At 43.5% G+C, this 25,694-nt stretch overlaps 1 protein-coding gene across 1 annotated transcript in view; it reads left to right on the top strand.

The window, feature by feature from the left end:
* The window catches only part of LOC125457039 (ATPase MORC2-like), an 86,338-nt gene that overhangs the window by 33,937 nt on the left and 26,707 nt on the right, over positions 1 to 25,694 (top strand). The window contains exons 12-18 of the mRNA XM_059649998.1: positions 2,675 to 2,751; positions 3,105 to 3,374; positions 3,640 to 3,719; positions 4,565 to 4,708; positions 18,116 to 18,270; positions 21,141 to 21,269; positions 23,174 to 23,279. Of these exons, the coding sequence (XP_059505981.1) occupies positions 2,675 to 2,751; positions 3,105 to 3,374; positions 3,640 to 3,719; positions 4,565 to 4,708; positions 18,116 to 18,270; positions 21,141 to 21,269; positions 23,174 to 23,279 (961 nt within the window). The remainder of the gene's footprint in view (positions 1 to 2,674; positions 2,752 to 3,104; positions 3,375 to 3,639; positions 3,720 to 4,564; positions 4,709 to 18,115; positions 18,271 to 21,140; positions 21,270 to 23,173; positions 23,280 to 25,694) is intronic.

Here is a 25,694-nt window from a genome sequence, read left to right as displayed (position 1 = left end):
GCTTTCACATTTGTGGCAAGGCAGCCGCTGCATTCAACACTCTACCTCTGGCTGCATCCATGGCTTCTGATGGCAGTGACCTATGTTGGGAACATAAGGAACAGGTTGTGTACTTCACCCAGAGTAGGGCCTGTGCTACCACTCCACAATGGTGCCTGCACACATATCAACGTAATGAAACATGCACCAACATGAATATGAAAGTCACATATGAAGTTCGCCTCTCTGTGCAACACGACAGAGATTGTTTCATAGTACAACGTGGAGCTGGAGGGACACAGCAGGCCAGACAGCATCAGAGGAGCAGGAAAGCTGACGTTTCAGGTTGGAATCCTTCTTCAAAAATGAGCTCAGTGATTGTAAGAACTGTCGATGCTGGAGGCAGAGATAACACTGTGGAGCTGGAGGAACACAGCAGACCAAGCAGTATCAGAGGAACAGGAAAGCTGATGTTTTCAGTCAGGAGTCTCCTTCAGAAATAGGCATCCTGTAATGCTGCGTGGCTTGCCGAGTTCCTCCAGCTCAACGCTGTGTTATCTCTGACTTCAGCATCGGCTGTTCTTACTATCTCTCGGAGATTGTTTCATGGATTCTTAAGACTTCCTGCATAGCCCCAAGTCAGCCATGGAAGTTATCATTGCCTGCATTCATGTCTCTCATTGTACTCGGTGCATCCCCCGTTCCCTTAAGTTTTGCAAGTATTGAATTGATTGTGGTCAGTATTGCCTGTATTAATAAATAATACCTGCTTCACTGAAATCTGTGTGCAATTTACAAGGGCTAGTGACATGGTGGACATCACCTATGACCAGTTTTTCAACTCCAAACTTGTTTGCATTTCATGTGTTTGATAATGTGATTGTAAGTGATTTCGCAACAATATGATTAATGCCTTTGCCCCACCTCCAGAAGAAGTTGGGTCATGCTTTTGCCAATCAGTGACTCTTCCCGCTCTGACCGTTGGCCTAGACATTTTTAAATTGTAAATTGCTTCTATTAAACAGTGAGTGATGATAAGGTGAACGTTCATGTTGGACACCTTCTGCATCAAGCTTGGCCTAGTCATTAGGTACTGCTAAAGTTTCTACTTGTGCTTCCAATCACAGCCCATTTCCTCAATGACCAGCCTCCCCATGTCAAAACTCACCACTCACAACTCTCCCTGTGCCAACTGTGAAGGCCATGGTTATGGTCAGTGCCAACACACTCTTCTCCTCCAACAGCCTCTCATGCTGTCTTATTTTGTACTGTTTTTGTTCCCTTTATACCTTAACTTGCCCCGTCACCGCTCTTGTCCCCATCCCAACACGTGCTTCTGCTCTTCCCATCCCTAGCTTTAAATGCTCCCAGACTCTCTTAAATGATCATTTGTTTACCTTGTTTCTCCTCCCTCCCCCTGCCCCAAACCCAGCGCTCTGAGCTCTCCTAGATCCTGCTTAGCATATGAACCCAGGACTGATTTGCTGTCTAGTCTCCTAACAGATTCAGGAAGGAACTCACCAGGATCCTGACTGTTGCGCTTTCAGGTCCCTGACTGATGGTAAGAATGATCCCAATACTTGTAAAGGCCCTGCAACACTGAATTTAATCCACTCCCTGGACTGTAATGTGATGTATTACCTACTTTGTATGCTTTGCAATATGACTGGTTGGTTGAAAGATCATAGCAGCATATTGCTAAGTAGGCAGTTAGCATATTTAGATATGTGTTTGACATATGCAACAAAATTTCCATTCTCTGGGTGGACCACTAATGATGAGCATGACAAGTAGCCTGGTGTTGCATGTGTGCTTAACAGCAAGTCAGTACAATAGTACTGAGAGTCTTTAGGCTCTGGCTGAAGTGTCATTGCAATAAAAGACACAGCACAGTGTATATGAGTATGCTGTGAATATCCAGATAGTCCATAAGTGAGTGAACATTAAACGAGCAGCCCTGAGATACACACTGATCCAATTCATGAGCTGGGTGCTTGTTCTTGCATGCAAAATGCCCTTGCCATAACACAGCAGAAATAGTTGCTGGGAGATTCAAAATGCAACTTGAGTGCAGAAAGGTCCTGCAAATGGATTGAGAGGTGTCATGAACGTTCTGACAGGCTGGCAGTTGTTGGATGTCAGTGTCTGTGGATGTGGGATGCACGTTGCTGGTGCCCTGGATTGTGCCCTGAAATCTTGTTGCTGGATGTCCATGATGGCAAACTGAAGTCGCCAAGTACTAGCTCTGACTTTGCCAGGAATTGTCACCATCTAGTTTCTTCAGCTGGTAGACTAGGAAACTCATGTTAATGAAATCAGACTCAATGTTACTGAGGCCTTTAGCGAGCAATAATCTGCCTTCACAGGCATCTTGTTACTCTATGGTAAGAACCTCCTCTACATGCCTGGTACACTCTTCTAAAATGTGGCAAGTTGCTCCCGATGTCAAGAAAGGCCTTGCCTCACTTCTCTCACAATTCTTCCACCTCTGTGGTCATATCCCATATCATTCAGGCTTATGTTAGATTCTGTCCAGAGGATAGGAAGTACACTCTGGAAAAGTAAAGTGCAACCCTATAATTTGAAAGCAGAATTTACACAACAGCAAAAGCACATGTAAACATTATTAGAAATGGTTTGAATGTTTTAGAGTTCTATAGAACTGACATGAATGGTGTTGAATTGGCATTTGTAGCAGAGGAACATGTACATGAAGCAAGATTTAAAGTGAAGGAGTTGGAAAAGTCCTGTGATGGCAACATGGAAGCGCAGGTAAACGATTTCTAGTTACTCTGCCTACTTAGCAACAGACATATTCTAGCTTTCTTTTGCATCTTCCTTTAAAAAGGAAGGACTTTTAACACTTGGAGATGAATGTACTAGTCATATTGGAATGTCATTTTGAAGCAGACGTGCGTCTCATTTGCAGGTTTAATGGCTTTTCCTCTGGAACTCTCTTTGCTGCTCTCTTTACTATTCTCTACTGTTCAAACAGTAAGAAGTGGCAATGGGAGTAGTGGCAGGAAATGGACAGCCTTGAAGCTGGACCTTGAGATTGGTAGAGATCAGTGGGTTAGAAGAAAGGAATGAGAGGAGTGTTCTGCGTTCTCTTCTGTCTTTCACAGATCCACACCATTCTCAGTATCAGAGCTGCCTGGGACTTCACTGTTACTGATGTCACAAGCAATGTAGCAGCACGTGTGGAGATGCCAACTCTTGAAATTTTGAAGTGGCTGCTGCCACAACAATGTAGGAGTAAACTGCAGGCTAGTCCATGGACAGCAAGGTTCTACAGGCAGCAATGTGAAAATGCCGCCATCCCCTGCCACCCCAATCCCCGAGGCAGCAGAAAATGGTACAAACACCCCCTGCCCCTCTTCTTCAACTGGGAGAATGTGACTGGAGCTGGACACTCTCCCTCCCTAGATCCTGCGTCTTCCCCATCCCCCAAATTTCACCCTTATCTCTCCACCAACCTCACTGTTTTTTCCTTTTCCTTTTTCCCTCTCACACCACATTTCCCCTTCTCCCCTCCCCCACCCTCTTATGCTCCTAATTTAGAAATGCTCCCTTTGTAACTTCAATAACTTGCTGTTATTTCTTTTTTCCCCTTTGTCTTCTAACTGATTTAAGATATTTTCTTTTCAAAATGTGTTTAAGCTCGTCAATGCTCACAGTAAATTATCAAAGTCAGAGAGAGACTTAGACATAAAGAGGAAACAGCTTCAAGAAAAGCTAAGGTATCCTGCAGTATAATTGCAAACCCACTTTGAATTTAATTTTGGTTAGTTACTAACTTTGCATGTTGGGGAAAATTTCTAACATTTGTGACTATTTCTTTCAAGACTGAAAACATTAAACAGGAGGGCGGCACGGTGGCTCAGTGGTTAGCACTGCAGCCTCACAGCACCAGGGACCCGGGTTCGATTCCAGCCTCAGGTGGAGTTTGCATGTTCTCCCCGTGTCTGCATGGATTTCCTCCCAACAGTTCAAAAATGTGCAGGCTAGGTGGATTGGCCATGCTAAGTTGCCCATAGTGTTCAGGGGTGTGTGGTTTTTGGGAGAAGGGTCTGGGTGGGATATATCAAGGGGTGGTGTGGACTTGTTGGGCCAGAGGGCCTGTTTCCACAGTAAGGAATCTAACCTAATCACGTGCAGGTTAGGTGGATTGGCTGTGCTAATTGCCCATAGCGTCTAGGGTAGGAAATACAAGGATAGGGTCAGTGTGGAGTGAATAGTCTGCTTCCACACTGTGTAGGGATTTATTGAGGATGTGGCATCTCTACCCATTCATCATTGGTTAGCTTCACTACATTTGAATGCAAGTGTATTGTGCCACAGTATTTGTAAGTTTTTATGTTGGTATTTTAAATGTGAAAAAATAAATTAGTTAATGCTACAAATATGCATTTCTGGAAGTAATTTTGAATTCTTCAAGTATCTTGAAAGAGCCAATTTCCATTTCTGAGACCATTTAATGAGAATGCAAAAATATCATTAGAAGCGTCAATTGTTACAATGTGCAATGCCATGCCACAAATGTTACCTAAAACCTACATTCTCTGATTTGACTTCTCATTTCTAGAGCACTGAAAGTCCCACGTAAACTGACTTTTATTTTTGGAGTGAATGTTGAGAAGAGAAACTTGGATGGAATGTTTATTTACAACAACAGCCGTTTGATCAAAATGTATAAGAGAACCGGAATACAGCTGAACCACACGTTAAGGTGTCGTCTTCTGCAAGAAAGCTAATTTCTCACAAAATAGCACAAGAATTCTTGATTTTAATAATTTTTTAAAAAAAATTTAAGTGAAAAATAGCTAGTGTTAATAGTAATGATTTGTTCTAGTTAAAAATGGATACATAAAGAAAAATTTTAAATACATGGTGCTATAAAATAAAATGATTATGCTAATTGCCAAGCTGTGCTTGCTTGTTGAGGTAGAGTTAGGCCATTCAGGAATTTAGCTCTTTACTGATCATAACTGTGTGTGTGTGTGTGTGTGTGTGTCTGTTTGTCAGTCAGTGTGTGTCTCTATGTCTCTGTCTTTGTGGAGGTATGTCAGTGGCAATGAGAGAAACACTTGCCCCTGGAGAGATGTGCCTCCCAGCTGCTGCCTTGTGAGTTTAGGTAAGCATTCTTGGCATCGTTGGGAAGCTTGACTCATGCAATCCTGCATGACGATGGAGCCCAGCATGTGGAAAGAATGTGTTATCTTTTCCAGCAAATGACACTGAGGCAGATGAAAATCAATAAGTCTCTAACAGCTTGTGGACCTGCAGCTTCTTCAGTTGTTAAAAGCCTAACATCCTGAGGCACGAGATGTTAAAACTTTTTCAGAGTTAACAGATTTAGCTAAGAAATATTACAGTTCCCAGCCTGCTCTAATTTGGAGCTGTATCAGTGATTGCAGAACTCAATTCGTTCTGGCCTCCAACCCTTTAGGTTTTTCAGCCTGGCCAAGGTCTTGCGCAAACTTATGTTGGGGAAACCCTGTGGATTAAAGGCACAGCTTCGGTTTCGGTGCCTTACAAGTAGAAGCTGGTTCACTTATCACTGATTGTAGTAAAAGGCTCGGGCCCAAGTCTTATGGAGTGAAATTTGTTGAGAAATTCAACATTTTTCAATTGGAAAATGGCTGCCTGATTGAAGTCTGAAATAAATACCTGGAGGTTTTTCAGAAAGGTCTTCCATATTGACCAAGAAGCAATTCCACAATTCTGCAAGGCCCACCCAGTGCTATTTCCCTTCTATACAAAAAGTAGAGGCAGAAATCAGAAGACTGGAAAGTGAAGTAATCATCAAACCAATACAGTTTTCAGAATGGGCAGTACAGGTCGTAGTGATTATGAAGCTGAGATAGCAAAGTGTGGAGCTGGATGAACACAGCAGTCCAAGCAGTGCTCCTAAGATGCTGCTTGGCCTGCTGTGTTCATCCAGCTCCACACTTTGTTATCTTAGATTCTTCAGCATCTGCAGTTCCCATTATCTCTGATTATGAAGCTGATGAGTTGGCTTGTCTTTGTGAGGAATTTCAAACAAACAGTCAAACGCAATTTGCAGCTGGATAAATACTCGCATAGAGGACTTCGACACAAACATGGCGGGGATGTGGGGAACTGTTGTTCACAAAGACATGAGCCATGCATACCAGAAATTACAATTAATACCTAAAGGGTTTGTACTGATTATATGGAGTATCATCAGCCTATGCCATTTTCCAGCAGATGTTGGTGAACATTTCACCATTTATTGGGATGACATGTTAATAACTGGGAAGACCAAAAAAGTGTATTTAGAGAACTTGGACATGGTGTTTAAACATTTCTTCAAGGTGGTATATGCTTTAGGAGAGAAAAATATATGGTCCACGCAACCCAAGTAACCTACTTGAGCTACAGAGGAGACAAAACTGGGTGACATTCGTTGCAAGATAATGTGAGGGTGATCAAAGGTGTTCAGTTCCCACATCTATATCAGAGCTTAGGTCTTGCCTTGGTTTGATCAACAATCTAACGGAAAGTTCATTCGTAAGCTGGCCTCCATCCCGGCACCCTTATGCTTGCTATTGGAAATGGTTCAGCCTTGAAAATGATCTCAAAGCCAAGATGTAGTCTCTAGAACAGTGAAGAAGCAGCTGTTGTCATCAAAAGTATTGGCACAATATGGTCCAAGCGAGATATGGTGCTGACATGCAGTGTAGGGTAGTGATGGCTCACCTGTGGCTCAGCAGCAAGGAACCCCCCAATAGTGTCTGCTTCCCGGACTTTGACCGATGCGAAATCAAGATATACCCAGAGTGAGAAGGAAGGTTAGGCGGTCATCTTTGGTGTGAGAAAGTTCTTTCAATATCTTTTATGGATGTGGATTTGTCATAGTAATGGATCACAAACTATTGCCAGGACTACTGAATGAAGACAGGACCATTCCATCCATAGCTTCAGTTCAAATTCAGCAGTGGGTGCTTGTTCTGAGTGCATACAAATACAAATTGGAACACCATCTGAGAGACTAAGTGACAAATGCGGATGCTTTGAGCTGCCTCTCAGTGGTGGTTGCATCACTGGTACCATCACTGGAAGAGTCTGCTTTGGTTTAAACATCCTGGGTACCCTTCTGGTCACTGCTGACAATATCAGGCTATGGACACAAAAAGATCCTGTCCTGGAAGATTGGAAGAAGATGTTCATGATGGGGGCAACCAAAGAGCCATTGCAAACAGAGTTGAAGCTTTCTGGAGCCGGCAAGACGAAATCACCCGTAGCCGATGACATTTTAATATGGGGAGCAAGAGTGACTGTCCCAAGCAAAAGTCATCAGATACTGGTTGAACTTGACTAGGGTCAACCAGGGATTAGCGAGCTTTGAGAAGATTTGTAGCTCAGGTTGAGGTTCTGGATGTGAGTTTGCTCGCTGAGCTGGAAGGTTAGTTTTCAGACGTTTCGTCACCATTCTAGGCAACATCATCAGAGAGCCTCCGACGAAGCGCTGGTGTTATGTCCCGCTTTCTATTTATCTGGTTAGGTTTCCTTGGGTTGGTGATGTCATTTCCTGTTCTTTTTCTCAGGGGATGGTAGATTGACTTGGAGCTAATGTGTTTGTTGATGGAGTTTCGGTTGGAATGCCATGCTTCTAGGAATTCTCGTGCATGTCTCTGTTTGGCTCGTCCTAGGATGGATGTGTTGTCCCAATCAAAGTGGTGTCCTTCCTTATCTGTATGTAAGGATACAAGTGATAGTGGGTCATGTCGTTTTGTGGCTAGTTGATGTTCATGTATCCTGGTGGCTAGCTTTCTGCCAGTTTGTCCAATGTAGTGTTTGTCACAGTTCTTGCAAGGTATTTTGTAGATGACGTTTGTTTTATTTGTTGTCTGTATAGGGTCTTTTAAGTTCATTAGCTGTTGTTTTAGTGTGTTGGTGGGTTTGTGGGCTACCCTGATGCCAAGGGGTCCGAGTAGTCTGGCAGTCATTTCAGAAATGCCTTTGATGTAGGGGAGAGTGGTTACGGTTTCTGAGCCCGTTTTGTCTGTTTGTTTGGGTTTATTGCTGAGAAATCGGCGGACTGTGTTCATAGGGTACCCATTCTTTTTGAATACGTTGTATAGGTGATTTTCCTCTGCTCTGCGTAGTTCCTTTGTGCTGCAGTGTGTGGTGGCTCGTTGGAATAATGTTCTAATGCAGCTTCGTTTGTGGGTGTTGGGATGGTTGCTCCTGTAGTTCAGTATTTGGTCCGTATGTGTTGTTTTCCTGTAGACGCTGGTTTGAAGTTCCCCATTGGCTCTTTGCTCTACTGTGACATCTAGGAATGGCAGTTTGTTGTTGTTTTCCTCCTCTTTTGTGAATGTTATGCCAGTAAAGGGTATTATTGATGGTCTTGAAGGTTTCCTCTAATTTGTTTTGTTTAGTGATGACAAAGGTGTCATCCACATAGCGGACCCAAAGTTTGGGTTGGATGATTGGCAGAGCTGTTAGTTCGAGTCTCTGCATTACTGCCTCTGCTAAGAACCCTGATATCGAAGATCCCATGGGTGTACCGTTGGTTTGTCTGTAGGTTTTGTTATTGAAAGTGAAGTGGGTGGTGAGGCATAGGTCCACTAGCTTGATGATGTCCTTGCTGATGAGGTTGGTGGTGTCTGGCGTATGTGTCTTTGGTTCTTCTAATAGTGTAGTCAGTGTTTCTTTGGCCAGGTTGATGTTGATGGATGTGAACAGGGCTGTTACGTCAAAGGAGACCATTATTTCATCCTCTTCTATCTTGGTGTCTTTGGTGTTCAGGAATTCTTGGGTGGAGTGAATGGCATAACATTCACAAAAGAGGAGGAAAACAGCAACAAACTGCCATTCCTAGATGTCACAGTAGAGCGAACAGTCAATGGGGAACTTCAAACCAGCGTCTACAGGAAAACAACACATACGGACCAAATACTGAACTACAGGAGCAACCATCCCAACACCCACAAACGAAGCTGCATTAGAACATTATTCCAACGAGCCACCACACACTGCAGCACAAAGGAACTACGCAGAGCAGAGGAAAATCATCTATACAACGTATTCAAAAAGAATGGGTACCCTATGAACACAGTCCGCCGATTTCTCAGCAACAAACCCAAACTAACAGAGAAAATGGGCTCAGAAACCATAACCACTCTCCCCTACATCAAAGACATTGCTGAAATGACTGCCAGACTACTCGGATCCCTTGGCATCAGGGTAGCCCACAAGCCCACCAACACACTAAAACAACAGCTAATGAACTTAAAAGACCCTATACAGACAACAAATAAAACGAACGTCATCTACAAAATACCTTGCAAGAACTGTGACAAACACTACATTGGACAAACTGGCAGGAAGCTAGCCACCAGGATACATGAACATCAACTAGCCACAAAACGACATGACCCACTATCACTCGTATCCTTACGTACAGATAAGGAAGGACACCACTTTGATTGGGACAACACATCCATCCTAGGACAAGCCAAACAGAGACATGCACGAGAATTCCTAGAAGCATGGCATTCCAACCGGAACTCCATCAACAAACACGTTGACTTGGAGCCAATCTATCATCCCCTGAGGGAAAAAAAAACAGGAAATGACATCACCAACCCAAGGAAACCTAACCAGATAAATAGAAAGCGGGACATAACACCAGCGCTTCGGAGGCTCACTGATGATGTTGCCTAGAATGGTGACGAAACGTCTGAAAACTAACCTTCCAGCTCAGCGAGCAAACTCACATCCAGATCCTCAACCAGGGATTTCCAAAATGAAGATGTCAGCAAGAAGCATGTCTGGTTGCCAGGATTGGATGCCAATATAGCTGTGGTGGTGAGACTGTGCCCAGAGTGCCAGCACCGACACAAATTGCTGCCAGCAGCTCCCCACGTCTGTGTGGGAATGACCAAGCAAAATGTGGCCTCAGTTACACACCGACTATGCTCGTTCTTTCATGGCTATATATGTTCAGTCATTGCGGATGTCAGTTCAAAGTGGTTGAACATGAAAGAGTTCATCAGGAATGCCAGTGCTGGACGCAAGACTTCTCGAAGTGAGAGAGGCAGTTTCATCCAAGGAATGAAGTTTGATGTCAACCACAGGAATGGCCCTGCTTGGCTAAAAGGCATGGTCAACAAGAGTTCAGGTCCCATGACATAACGAGTTCAGTTAGAAGAGGCAATTCTGAACAAGTACATGGACTGCACGGAAGCTGCAGCCGCGGAAACAGGGCAGAAGCAAATCATACCTAGCCCTTCAGAACACCCAGCAAGGCTGTCAGAACCCTTGGGTTCTCCCCCTCTACATAGTATTGAAGAAACCTCTGAGGACAAGATGGACATGGCAACTGTTGCAGCCTTGTTGCTGTTACCGCTTAAGAAGAAGATGAATTTTAGACGAGTTGCTCTGGGTGCAAGATGCAGGCTACAGTCTGGTGCCAGTATCTGAGGCAGAGTCCGAAGAACCAGAGATGCTATGAAAATGCCCCATGAGAAGACACCGGATTAAAAAATGGGATTACGCCCCAGGTCTTACTGGGGGAGGGATGTAGTGATTGAAATGGCATCAGCCAGGTGGATTTCATACATAGTGAGTTCCCTGATTTGGGACTGTTAACGTAACCAGGCTGACAGATATAAACAGGAGTAGTAGGGCTCTGCCCACTGGAGGATCTGACTCTGAGCCAGCTGGGTCAGTGTCATGTACAATGCACGTCTAGATAAAGAATGACTTGGTGATTGGACACCTGCCTTTGTGAAGCTGTTTCAACAACAAATTCACACTCGTCCAATGTCATTGCAGCCCATACCTTGGCAGTGTAAGTTTTGTTGGTTTATGATCTGAATTTAAATGAGCACGCTGCATGAGGTATAGTATCACCATGTGATAATGCCTCCCGATGGATGTTGTAGTTTCTTCCTCTTCTCAAAATTGCTACTGATTGATCCAACTGGAGCTCTGCTTTTATCTCATTACACTGCAAATTGTACAATTGGATCACCATTTTTTTCAATGAATAATTTAGTTTCTGTGCAAAATCATCTCCAATATATTGATTCATATGCTTGATCTACCATTTTAAGATCTTCCATATTGTTGGCAATACCTACTAGGAGACAGATGTCTATTCTAACAGACTCCTGGCAAGGTCAATAGTGTTGGCAGTTGGGAAGTGGACTCTGTACTTACTACAAAAGAGTTCAGGTTGTCATCAGGCGTTGCTGAGAACATAGAAGTGTGATATGTTCTTTATGTGGTATGTGCTTTATGCCTCTTCTAAATTCCCTGCTGTCATATGTCCTGCTCGTTGGCAGCTGATACTATCATCATGGACCTCTTGACTCTCACTGTCTTCTAGTCACATCCCCACATCCACCTATTTCCTTCTAATTTCTGACTTAAGACACATGACCAACCATTTGCCCCACCAGAACCTGAGGAGGAAAAAGAATAACAGTACCACTGAAGAAGGGACCACATAACATAATCAGTCAGAGCAACTGGTTCAAATATTGGCACTGCTTGTAACTTGTAAGCTAACAGAGTTTGAGATTAGTACAGGGATAGTTAGAGTACAATAGGTCTGAGACCGAGGGAAAGGATGATTCATTTTCATGCAGCTCCAAGGAGTGAGTAGGAAACAGATCCTGCCACAAATGAGTCTGATAAGAATCTTGATGAGCGACATACAGGAGAGTGCTAGTGGGCATGTCCACAAAGAAGCTTAGTGTACTGGCCCACCCTCCTGCAAAAATTCCATCCCCTATTCCCAATTCCTCCGCCTCCGCCGCATCTGCTCCCACGATAAGACATTCCACTCCCGCACATCCCAGATGTCCAAGTTCTTTAAGGACCGCAACTTTCCCCCCACAGTGATCGAGAACGCTCTTGACCGCGTCTCCCGTATTTCCCGCAACACATCCCTCACACCCCGCCCCCGCCACAACCGCCCCAAGAGGATCCCCCTCGTTCTCTCACACCACCCTACCAACCTCCGGATACAACGCATCATCCTCCGACACTTCCGCCATTTACAATCCGACCCCACCACCCAAGACATTTTTCCATCCCCTCCCCTGTCTGCTTTCCGGAGAGACCACTCTCTCCGCGACTCACTTGTTCGCTCCACACTGCCCTCCAACCCCACCACACCCGGCACCTTCCCCTGCAACTGCAGGAAATGCTACACTTGTCCCCACACCTCCTCCCTCACCCCTATCCCAGGCCCCAAGATGACATTCCACATTAAGCAGAGGTTCACCTGCACATCTGCCAATGTGGTATACTGCATCCACTGTACCTGGTGCGGCTTCCTCTACATTGGGGAAACCAAGCAGAGGCTTGGGGACCGCTTTGCAGAACACCTCCGCTCAGTTCGCAACAAACAACTCCACCTCCCAGTCGCAAACCATTTCCACTCCCCCTCCCATTCTCTAGATGACATGTCCATCATGGGCCTCCTGCACTGCCACAATGATGCCACCCGAAGGTTGCAGGAACAGCAACTCATATTCCGCCTGGGAACCCTGCAGCCATATGGTATCAATGTGGACTTCACCAGTTTCAAAATCTCCCCTTCCCCTACTGCATCCCTAAACCAGCCCAGTTCGTCCCCTCCCCCCCCACTGCACCACACAACCAGCCCAGCTCTTCTCCCCCCCCCCCCCCCCCCACCACCCAATGCATCCCAAAACCAGTCCAACCTGTCTCTGCCTCCCTAACCGGTTCTTCCTCTCACCCATCCCTTCCTCCCACCCCAAGCCGCACCCCCAGCTACCTACTAACCTCATCCCACCTCCTTGACCTGTCCGTCTTCCCTGGACTGACCTATCCCCTCCCTACCTCTCCACCTATACTCTCTCCGCCTATCTTCTTTACTCTCCATCTTCGGTCCGCCTCCCCCTCTCTCCCTATTTATTCCAGTTCCCTCTCCCCATCTCCCTCTCTGATGAAGGGTCCAGGCCCGAAACGTCAGCTTTTGTGCTCCTGAGATGCTGCTTGGCCTGCTGTGTTCATCTAGCCTCACATTTTATTATCTTAGTGTACTGGCTGCTCAGCCAGACAGCCTCATGTCTTTCCTGAAGATCATGGAAGAGTCCAAAGGGTAACATACAGCCTACTTCTGTGCATCTCCCTAATGTGCTGTAGATCCAGAGGCACTGCAACAGCAGCACCCATATCTCATGTATATTAATAAGTCATTGAAACATAAGAACTAGGAGTGGGAGTAAGCCATCAGGCCCCTCGAGCCTGCCCCGCCATTTAATAAGATCCTGGCTGATCTTTTTGAGACTCAGCTCCACTTACCCGCCCACTGACCATAACCCTTAATTTCTTTACTTTTCAAAAATTTATCTAGTCTTGCCTTAAAAACATTCAGTGAGGTGGCTTCAACCGCTTCACTGGGCAGGGAATTCCACAGGTTCACGACCCTTTGGGTGAAGAAGTTCCTCCTGACCTCAGTCCTACATTTGCTTCCCTTTATTTTGTGGTGATGCCTTCTCGTCCAAATTTTACCTGCTAATGGAAACAACCTCCCTATCTCCACTTTGTCTATTTCCTTCATAATCTTATATGTTTCTATGAGATCTCCACTCATCCTTCTGAATTCCAATGAGTATAATCCCAGTGTACTCAATACCTCCTCATAATCCAATCCTCTCAAATCTCTGGCTTCCGTTTTCAGGATGCAGCAACGCTGTATGCCAAGCATAAGAACTCACCAAAACGTGCTCAAAGTGCTCTAGAGCCATGGTCTCCAACACACAGAGTGCAGTTAAGTGGCCAATTTGAGTCTCACAGTTGATCTCATTGTCCACCCTTTCTTGAACATCACCTATATGCTGATCATCATGCTGCTGTGTGAATCCCCTTTCTAGAAATTACATGACTAGAGAAAAGATAACATAGTGTGGAGCTGGATGAACACAGCAGGCCAAGCAGCATCTCAGGAGCACAAAAGCTGACTTTTCGGGCCTAGACCCTTCATCAGAGAGGGGGATGGGAGAGGGTTCTGAAATAAATAGGGAGAGAGGGGGAGGCGGACCAAAGATGGATAGACAAGAGGATAGGTGGAGAGGAGAGCATAGGTGGGGAGGGGATGGGTCAGTGCGGGGAGGACAGACAGGTCAAGGAGGCAGGGTGAGGTTAGTAGGTAGGAAATGGAGGTGCGGCTTGAGGTGGGAGGAGGGGATAGGTGAGAGGAAAAACAGGTTAGGGAGGCGGGGATGAGCTGGGCTGGTTTTGGGATGCAATGGGGGAGGGGGAGATTTTGAAGCTTGTGAAGCCCTCCGTCACTTCTGCCATCTACAATCTGACCCCACCACCCAAGACATTTTTCCATCCCCACCCTTGTCTGCCTTCCAGAGAGACCACTCTCTCCATGACTCCCTTGTCCGCTCCACACTCCCCTCCAACCCCACCCCACCCGGCACCTTTCTCTGCAACCGCAGGAAGTACTACACTTGCCCCCACACCACCTCCCTCACCCGCATTCCAGGCCCCAAGATGACTTTCCACATTAAGCAGAGGTTCACCTGCACATCTGCCAATGTAGCATATTGTATCCACTGTACCCGGTATGGCTTTCTCTACATTGGGGAAACCAAGTGGAGGCTTGGGGACCACTTTGCAGAACACCCCCGCTCAGTTCACACTGAACAACTGTACCTGCCAGTCGTGAACCATTTTAACTCCCCCCTCCCATTCCTTGGACGACATGTCCATCATGGGCCTCCTGCAGTGCCACAAAGATGCCACCCGAAGGTTGCAGGAACAGCAACTCATATTCCACTTGGGAATCCTGCAGCCCAATGGTATCAATGTGGACTTCACAAGCTTCAAAATCTCCTTCTCCCCCACTGCATCCCAAAACCAGCCCAGCTTGTCCAATGGTAAAGCCGATTATGTTGAACTACTAGAAACGTAGGCCATTCAACCCATGTGGACTTTCTGAAAGAACAGCTCAGCTAGTCCTACTCCTCTGTCATTCCTTGTCGACGCTATGTTTTGCTTTCTTCAGCTGCTGATCTAATAGGGCCATGCAGGACAATAAAAAATTATGGGGAATTCTGCAGTGCACCATGTCCAATATTCCAACAACCTAAACTGACCGGGTCCCCCAGAAGCAAATCGTGAAGGCAGAAGTGACTTTCGAAGCCTCTGCACTTGAAAGCAGCCAGCAACGTTCTGAATGTTCAAGGCCTATTTGCAACGTAACCAATGGTGGAGTGATAGCATGAACTACAAGGGTAAGCAATAATGATGAATGATGACCTTCAACCATCTTAAAACGAAATAAAAATCTAACTTCCATGCAAAATGGGAAAATAAATTTATGCTTACAATTTTATAAGACACTAGTGTTTGCCTTCTTCGTTAGCAATGTGTATGGTAAGTAAAAAGCATAATTTGGAATGACATCACACAGCAATGCAGAATTATCAAGAATAATTTTCCCTCTAATAGCATGCTTTGAAATGAGGCATTTGACAAGCTGGAAGCCTTTTTGAAAGCTCAATTTTTGTCTCAATCATCATCAAAAGGTAAGGCTTACTCTGAAGCATCATTTTGTATTTGCCAACTTCTGCTAAAACAAGAAATCGATCAGATATGGCAAAGTAACTCAACAAGCAATGACTATGCCCTCTAATTCTTTAGTCCAAGGCTTTAGCAACAAAGAAGAAATAATGACTACAATCTTGAGCTTATTGCTTGGTGCTTTCACAGTAGCAAGACAAATGGGATCTTTATCCAAAAATGATGTTCAACAACTACAATGGCACCTGAAGGACTGAGAATTTTCTTCACTGCAGTTCAATGAATCTGTCAACGTGATTGGCACACTTTTTGCCTCTCAAAGAAAGAACAATGTGTAAATGCTTCGGTAAAACATTCCAATCAAGAAAATTAAAGAATTGTGGATGTTGTAAATCAGGAACAAAAACAAAGTTGCTGGAAAAGCTCAGAAAAGAGGAAGGGTTTGTTCTGAGGAAGGGCCACCAGACTCGAAATGTTAACTGTTGTTTCCTTCACAGATGTTGCCAGACTGGCTGAGCTTTTCCAGGAACTTTGTTTTTATTCCACTCAAGAAACTGGCTTCCATCACAACTGATGATGCACAAGCGATGCTTGGCACAAATGCAGGCTTTTTACATTTTGCAGAAATTATCCTGATCTTCCTCTCTTTTATTTTGTCAAATACCATTCTATAATCCACCAGTAAGCATCATCAAGCAAAATGATGTATTTTTCTCATGCATTGGAAGTTGCTGTTAAAATTGTGAACTCTATTCTCTGGCAATACTTATTTAAATCCTCAGCAAACTCTGTGCTGCCTATTGTGAACTCATCTTCCTTGCTATGTGAGGTGGCTAAGTTAAGGGGAGCTCCTGCAAAGATTTATAGATCTGATGGCAGAAATCATCATTTAAATCTAGGAATGAAGTTGCCAGTGAGCTGTCTTACAATGCGTGCTTCTCAGCTTTGGATAGTTACAGGAATAATGTCAAAACTGAGCAAGTTAAACTGTGAACACAGGTAAAGGAAAGATACTTAACACATATGACCGTGCTGTGAAAGCATTCAAATTGAAACGGAGTGTGTAATCCTTTCAATTTTAAAACTAAAATGAAACATTGCAACATGATTTTTCTTGTTTTCTAGCCCTTTTCTCCAGACTCAAAACTAAAGAAAACTTCTGCACACTTCTTCCTGAGGAAGCTAACAGAGGAATTCAGCTGGTGATTTCAGGAATTAGACATTATTAAACAAATTGCCATTTTTGTCTTGGATATACTTTTTCAAGTAGATGTGGGTTGGCTACTAATTCCATCAGCTGTTTGATTTACAAAGAAATGGAATTGATATGGATATAAGTACAGTATAAAATTAAATTGATCGGGGGACAGTGAGTTTTGAGGATTTGTGAACAGAAAAATAACCCGTTTCTGTAATCTTGTGCTTGGAAAGCTTACTTTGAGTCCATATATCTAAGACTTCCCAAATGAAGATAACCAAATCCAAGTACTGTACTTGTGTCTCAGCCACTTGATGGACTGTATATAGCTAGTAGACAAATTACAACTCAGACTTCCTTGGCACTTACAGATTGATGTGCAGTCACATGTGTTACACTGAGACTTTGAGGTAGTGAACAAAAAGAGTAATTTTATATGTATGTTTGGTTTCATGTTAATATAGCACTATAAGTTAACTGTTTTCTGTATTTTCTTGAGGCCTTGGGTTTCCCTTAAGTGGAGAAAGTGATAGTGTGTTTCAAATACAGGTATTTCTCTATATTGTGATTGTTGCATTCTTGTGTGACCTCGCACTATAGAAAATCACGTTATAGGGAAATTGCTATAGAAAATCACAATACTTTACAGTGGAAAGTATGCATTATCCAAACAGCGTCCACTACTGATCAATATCGTTGCAGCCAATTCATGTTAACAAAACACACGTTATAGCAGAAATACCTGTAGTCAGAGAGCACTTGTCTAGAGTACTTTCAGAGACTTTGTAAAAGCGAAAGTTATTAAAAATTACTTTAGTTGCATGTTGGGTGTGTAGCCCTTTAATTAGTACCAGTGCTGAACCTTTGTTGCAGTTGAACACTTGATCTTTGATAAGTGATGACCAAATATCCAGTGGAACACTGTAGCCCAAATTTGGAAATTATATGTTGCAACAGCTGGTTTGAACTGAGCTATGTTATGATAGCACCACTGCAACTACTCCTTGCACAAGCAGCAGATGCTTTCTGAAGAAGGGTCTAGACCCAAAACACCAGCTTTCCTGTTCCTCTGATGCTGCTTGGCCTGCTGTGTTCATGCAGCTCCACACCTTGTTATATCAGATGCTAGTGAGAGCTTTTCTCTACATTGAATATAATGTGGGTGGTGCTGTTAAGTAGCTGGTGAGGTAGATAGATTTTGTTTTTGTAGTGTCAGCTTCAGTAACTGTAGTAAACTGAATATCACGAAATTAGTTACTGGATTAAGAAACGACTATGCTGGTTAGGCAACTTAATATTCTTCTATTGCACAATATGCTTAGTTCACATGTTGATCAATTTGCAGCAGAAGACACAGCCTGTTTATTATTCACTGTGAATTTATATTCTTAGGGCTTGTAGCGGCGTTGTGGGTGTTGTTGATGTACCCAGTGTAATGATGGAGCCCACTCATAACAAGCAAGACTTTGCAAATGCCAAAGAATACTCTAGTTTGCTTCGCATTATGGGTCAATTTCTGTTTCAGTATTGGAAGGATCTTGGCATTGGTAAGAAAAAGATGTAGTTTATTGTGATTTGTAAAATGGTCAATTCCATGTGAACTATAGGTATAAAGTAGGAACATGCCTTCATTCTCACTGTTCTGTGCATGAGATGAAAATCCAAGGATTTTGAAGCGTAAAATTGGATTAATTATTCCAATTACAAATCTGGTTTTGATTAATTGGGTGGCTCATTTTTTTTGTTGCGCACCATATCAATGTCAATGCAGAAAACCAGACCCAGAGCAGCAAATGAATAATTATGTTTAGATATTTAGAGCTTCAAATCATGATAATAGGACAACCCAATTGTTATTGAATAGTTTGGTACATAAATAGCCATTCAATAACTGCAAGCATTGGGGGGCTTCCTGTCTTTCATTGTCTTGGTGTTCTAGTGCATGTGGATTCTGCGTTAGATGTGTAGAATGTTAGTCAAATCCCATTTGGAAAACTGCTTTCAGTTTTGTGCATCAGACTTTAGCACATGTCTATTAGGCTTGATGAGGATACAGCACAGATTTGACCAGAATGATAACCCATAAGGACAAGTTGTATAAATTTTATTTTGTTTTCCCTTTAAATTTATAAATTTGAAGCATGTATCTACTCTGACAAATCAATTTTAAAGGTCTCAGTTAGATCACATTGCCTTCAGTATAAGGGATTACGACCTTACAATTAGATTTAGCTTTCTAAGAAATAAATTAGGAAGCATTTTAACGCACAAAAGTCAGTAGAAATGCATTATAGACTATCTTAATGCATAGTGTGAGAAAAGTGTGCGTAAATCCATGTCTATAAATTCAATGATACAGCATTGACAACTCAATGGAAGTGAAATGTTTTGTGTCTCCTTCTGTTAGTTTCAAATTCTCCTGTCATGTCGCTCTTCCCCTCCTCTCCCAACCCTACTCCCGCCAACCTCCTGCTGGTTAAGAAGAAGTTAATAGACATGGATGTGGCAAAACTAGGAGCTAATAGTTCATGAACCAACTCATGGATAGAGAAGCGCCTCATTCCTGTAGGTTGACCTGCAGCACCCAGACACTTTGCTTACTAAAAGCATTGAAGTACTTAAAGATTAGATCTTCAACAAATCATGCAGCACCAACAAAAAAAACACCTGGAAATACCAAGTGGATGATCCATCTTGGCATCCTGTGGAAGTCTTGAGCATTATTAATGCCAGCCAATTTGAATCATTCCACATGGTATCAAGAACCAGAAGAAGTCACTGAAGGTCAGGGTGGGATGCTCTTTGGAGGGTAAGTGTGGACTTGTTGGGCTGAAAGGCCTGTTTCCACATTTGTAGGAATTCTACAAAAAAAACTACAAAATATTATGGAGCTTGGTAACAGTGCAGTAACGTTTTTACTTTTATTTTTTCCAGGGTATGAGATCACAGTGAGTCAGGCAGCATCTGTAGAGAGAACAAACTAATATTTTGAGCCTAGATGAATCTGCCTCAGAGCTGACGTGAAGTGTGGAGGGGACAGCGTTACCATAATTGGTGGAGTGCCAGAGGAAAAAGGTGTTGATAGAGCAGATTAAGTGATTGACATGCGAGAAGGTCAGAAAAAGGTGTCTAACTGGCAGACTGGAAAGGACAGATAGCCCCACTGGAGTTTTTCCACACTTTCTTTCCCAGCACTCCACCCCTCCACTACTACATAAATGCTGCCCCCACCACCCTTCAGATCAGCTCCAATGAAGAGCCATCTAGACTCAAAACGTTAGCTTGCTGTCTCCATGGATAACAAAGTGTGGAAGCTGGATGAACACAGCAGGCCGAGCAGCATCTGAGGAGCACAAAAGCTGACGTTTCGGGCCTAGACCCTTATAGGGTCTAGGCCTGAAATGTCAGCTTTTGTGCTCCTCAGATGCTGCTCGGCCTGCTGTGTTCATCCAGCGCCACACTTTGTTATCTCGGATTCTCCAGCATTTGCAATTCCCATTATCTCTGTCTCTTCATGGAGGCTGCTTTACCAGCAGTAATCTCCAACATTTCTTGTTTTCAGTACAGATTCCAGCATCTGCAGTAATTTGCTTCTAAAAGGAAGGATTTCTGAATTGAGTAAAAACCTAGGACCAACTGACTGGTTACTGATTTGAGGATCACTCTGATTACCAACAATATAATATCATTGTCAGAAATGAAAAGAAATGTGATTAAAGCATCACATTCCATGCCTGTGGTTTGGACTTCTGATTAACAGAATTTGTTCCTTTTAAAAACCAAAAGAACTGCGGATGCTGTAAATCAGGAACAAAAACGAAGTTGCTGGAAAAGCTCAGCAGATCTGGCAGATTCTGTGGAGGAGAAAACAGAATTAACGTTTCGGGTCCGGTGACTCTAATGAGGACAGCTCAATGAAGACTGACCTCTGCGAATGCCCAATGAAAACCTCTTTAAACAAGGTCGGCTTGATGACAACTTCCCTTTGCCCTGAACACTTATTGTTCTACCATAGATCTAGTGGTAAGGAATTTGACAATCACCCTCACTCTGTCAATCAGTTGTCTGAACCTTTCTGGCCGTCGGACAGCCACTAATGATATTGGATAATCATTGTCCCCATGTCCAGCTTCATCTGAAGGTTAGATTACCACTTTTTCTATGAATAAATACGACTTACTTTTGAAAATAGCACTCCTACAATAGGACGATTTTTAAAATTGTTGATGTTAGCTCAGTGGAAATCATGTTCATGTAATTCTTTGTTTTCAAAGAACTTTGGAAAGTTAAATGCTTCACTAATAACTGCTAAATTAAATCTCATGCTGCACAATAAACACTAGGAAAATTCAGTTTTTTATGGGATCCCCATATTAACAGAACATTAATGTCATTCTGACATTTCATGTGCTTTCAGTCCAAATGGGAGTTGTAAAATTTTGGAATGAGCTTGGATATCTGTCAACAGACTGGAATCTGTCACCTTCGAATGCTCTTCAGTATAAGAGGAAACGTGCCATTGAGATTCCAGTTATAGTGCAGTGTGGTAAGTACCACATATTTGTGAATTGCTAATACAGTGAAGAAATGTATTTTCTGAGTAGCATTTCATTTTATAGGTAATCTCTTCAGGAACAGATTAGTTAAAACTATCTAAACCAAACAAATGATAATGTATTAAGCATAAAGCCAGGGTTAAATTTCATCAAAGATCATTGAATCATTGCAGAATAGAAACAGGTTCTTTGGCCCACAAGTCCACACTGACCCTCAGAGCATCCCACCCAGATCCATTCCCCATAACCCACCTAATCTGCACATCCCTGACACTGTGGGCAGTTTAGCATGGCCAGTCCACCTAGCCTGCACATCTTTGGACTGTGTGAGGAAACCGGAGCACCCGGAAGAATCCCATGCAAACATGGGGAGAAAGTGCAAACTGCACACAGACAGGGTGGAATCAAACCCAGGTCCCTGGCATTGTGAGGCAGCAGTTTCTCGTCACTCAGTGAGGTCTAGTTGGAACCTGACTTAAGTGAAGTGGCTTGAAAGTTTGGGACAGAGCTCTCAAGTTGGGCACAAAGATATGTTTCTGGACTTCAGTATTTTTAAGGGTGTCATAGACTTAAAATACTAATTTTCACCATCGAGGCTCTAGAATGATTAATGGCATTACTCAAAAATAAAGTAACAGAGAATATCAATTTTAAACATTTTTTGGATGACATTTAGGGCTTGGAACAAATTGTCCAATTCGGTGATGAATACAAATTAAGTTGTAGCATGCAAACGCATATTGGCTAAACACGTAAAGGAAAATAATAGTACATCGGGAAAGAAGAGGGAAATAAAACTAGCTGGTTTGGTCTTTGGAAGTACTGGCACAGAGTCAATGAGCCAGGTGGTCACCACCTGTGCTTGGCTGTATGGTTCAATAATGTAACCATGTTTATGCAAATGCCTGTGGTTCAAAGCCTTAACATTAAAAAGGGGAATAATTTGGTGTTTGAGGAGGTTCTCTGAGAATTGGCACCTATAAGAAAGGAGGGGTAATGTAAAAGGAAAATAGAAGGTTTTTTTATGTACATAATATTAGCTAGGGTACATGCAGGGGGTGCATTTGGCATTTCTCCCACAAGCCTCAGGACCTTGACATGGAGGAGAAGTTAGAGTCAACTGTGTGGGGAGTGAGATTTTCCATAATAGGGCCTCCAACACTGAAGAATGTACATGCTACCTTTAAAAGTAAGTCAGAGAAAAGCTGCCTCCATCTCCTTCAACTTCTTAACATTTTTCAATGAGGTCACTAGTTTGAGGGTGGAGTCCCTCTGCAAAGCAGTCTATGGCTGCAACTGAAGCCAAGCAAGCAAAGAGGGTCCTCTCCACCTATCTTCTTTTCTCACTGTCCTCTCCACCTATCTTCTTTTCTCTCCATCTTCGGTCCACCTCCCCCTCTCTCCCTATTTATTCCAGAACCCTCTCCCCATCTCCCTCTCTGATGAAGCGTCTAGGCCCGAAACGTCAGCTTTTGTGCTCCTGAGATGCTGCTTGGCCTGCTGTGTTCATCCAGCTTCACACTTCGTTATCCAGGGTCTCAAATCCTGCTGGTTTCGTTGGCCTCCAGTTGGTCATCTCCAAGCCACGTCCAGGCATCTGCATTGCTTCCCACTTACTACTGTTCGCCAATTCTTCCTCTGGAGAAATACATGAGAAAATGAGAACCAGCATCCTGGACAACAGAGCATTATTTAGCATCCACCTGTATTCCATCCTCCCCTTCATCAGGGCTTACACACTCAGTCTCAAGGGTTAGCACATACTAATACGAATCATACATTTTGAGTTGCACTGCCCACAATTTTCAGATGGAATGGTTGTTTATAGTTAATATGGCCTTGCTTTTTTTTTTGAAACTGTTAATTGCAGACTGCAATTTCTTATTTATATCAGACATCTGTCTAAAGTGGAGATGTTTACTATCCAACTTGGATGTCAAGGACAGAATATTTTCTGACTTCTGGGTCTGCTCCAAGAACACAAATCCACAGCAAAATAGGTAAGTCTTATTTAAAATATCGTGTTCTTCATAATTAAAGGTTCATTTACACGAGTATGAAGTGTTTTTGGCATATTTATGAATGCATTCAAAGCCACACTATTGGTGTTTCATCATAAATGTGCTTATTGTCTGAATTAATATGACTTTTTGGATAATAGGCATGCCACAATCAAACTTTAATGATACTTTATAATTAATTTTAGCGGTTCAGCTTATCATTAGCTCTCTTTTGACCTGTATTGACATGATTTTAGAAAGAAGGCAGTTTTTCTTTGATGTCTACAGATATCATAGTGTAGAATGTGTAAAAGTGGCTGTAATTCACTGAATTCCAGCTTTTCACTATGGATGTATAGAACGATTTCAACCAGGTCTGGGGAGTCAAACATCGTAGTTGCGGATGTGGCCCAAGTGATACTGCTAAATGATAACCAGGTAGTTGTAGTCATGTTATCAATTTTTGACAGAGTTCTAATCACAATAATCAAAAGAGAAAATATATGCTGAATTTTAGCAGAAATTGTCTGTCATTCTTGTTGTGTTTCACAGAAGATTTCTCATAACACAGCCTAATGAGTTTTCAGATGTAATAGTCCCAAACTCACTTCATTAACCATGCACCTTGTCCCATTGGTGCTCTGCTTGTCTGGTTCTCCAGTTGACTGTAGGCAGATATAATTGCCACTGGCAGGACATCCTGGGATTCCTGCAGTTGGCACCATATTTAATAAGCTTTTATGTACTTGGTCCAGTGTTGCAGGACCAGACCTGTCCAGCACTGTTCATGACATTTGATCTGAATGTGACAGATAAGGGGAAATTGGTGCCCGCTCTGTAAACCTGGAGCCCTGATGAATAGGGTGGTGCACTGTAGGGGCAACTCCTCCCACCAGGACCAGCAGATGAGGACACCACACCAGATCCTGTCAGCCACCGCCAAAGTTGCTACCCAGGTTAGTACAGTCTCGGTTGTCTGGAGAAATGGCCAGCAGTGTAGGAAGAAGGCCAGTGACCGCCTCCATTCCACTAGGGTTTGTGTCACTATTTTCTCTCTGCTGTATCACACTCTATCTTTACCACTGCGCCCACCTCCCACTAAGGGTTGTGCTTTATCACTCTGTTACATGCTGTCACTACCCAAACCCTCACACTACTAACCTCAGCCCTTCTCCCTAACCTGAAACTGCACTAACATCTGTGCCAGACATTTCCATCTCACTCAGTATCTCCCAAAAGAAAATGGCCCATGATAGGGCCAAAAAATCCAAGATGGGTGGTGGGTTGTTGAAAGTTTGGCTCCCAGCCACATCCAGTCCTATTGAAGATGCAGAACCATTTATGTGCGAGTAACCAAGTAAGAAGCACTGTCTTTACTGTCTTACTCAACCACTAGAACATTGGCTGGATTAGAGTTGGGAGCACCTGCTGGTGAGCACATCACTGCCATGTCACCACAGTTTGTTCATGAAAGAATGCTTCAGTTCACTGCACTGGGCGGACAGGCAAGGACCAGGGACCTGCTCAGCCAGGAAGAGAGGACCCCATGGTGTTGGCAATTCGTGGTGTCATTTACAAATATACAGAGGAGCAACAATCAGGTTTGTCAGGGGCACTGAGCAACCTGACACACAGGTTGTAGGACTTCAGCAATGCTTACTGGAATCCTACCTTAGCTCCATTCTACCTGCCACATGCAACCGTATGGGACCTGCCTCTGGGCAAGACACATTCAGTCTGTTTGGACACAGATAACTCTGTGTATGCCTAACAAAGTCTGCAAGGCTCCACTATAAGGCTGGCAGTCGCCATCCAAGCTGCAGATCCCAGTCCTGCACTAAAGAAAGGAAGGATACAACCTTATAAGGGGGCAAGTCTGCACAGGTAAATTCACCAGTTTAATTTTCTTAAGAGTTGCCCCTGATAATACAAAAACAAAAGTTGCTGGAAAAGCTTAGCAGGTCTGGTAGCATCTGCGAAAGTAAAAACAGCATTAACATTTTGGGTCTGGTGACCCTTCTTCATTCTTAGACAAACAGCCTGAATAATGAATGACCAGAACCCTGACTGATATCAGTACAGCTCACTAACTGTCTTTATGCAGTTGGCCCACAGGGCTGACCATGGCCCAATCCCTTGACTGAAAAGGTATGGACCCCTTTGAACAGTTGAGTGTCCTAACCCCTCAAATGAAATCAGAGGCTGCCCTTGACTTACTGTGCTGGAACTGCTTGCCCAAAGGGTATCTTCATGGACCTGACTGGGATTTCTCTTGGATGTTGATACATAGCTGTTTATTTTTTGTTTCTTTCTTCGTTAATGGGATGAAGGCATCGCTAGCTAGGCAGCAATTATTCCCATCCCTAATTGCCTGGAGGGCAGTTCAGAGTCAACTACATTGTTGTGGGTCTGGAG

This window comes from Stegostoma tigrinum, chromosome 12, assembly GCF_030684315.1.
Source record: "Stegostoma tigrinum isolate sSteTig4 chromosome 12, sSteTig4.hap1, whole genome shotgun sequence".
Taxonomy (NCBI): Eukaryota; Metazoa; Chordata; class Chondrichthyes; order Orectolobiformes; family Stegostomatidae; genus Stegostoma; species Stegostoma tigrinum.
This window is presented reverse-complemented; position numbering and strand designations above follow the sequence as displayed.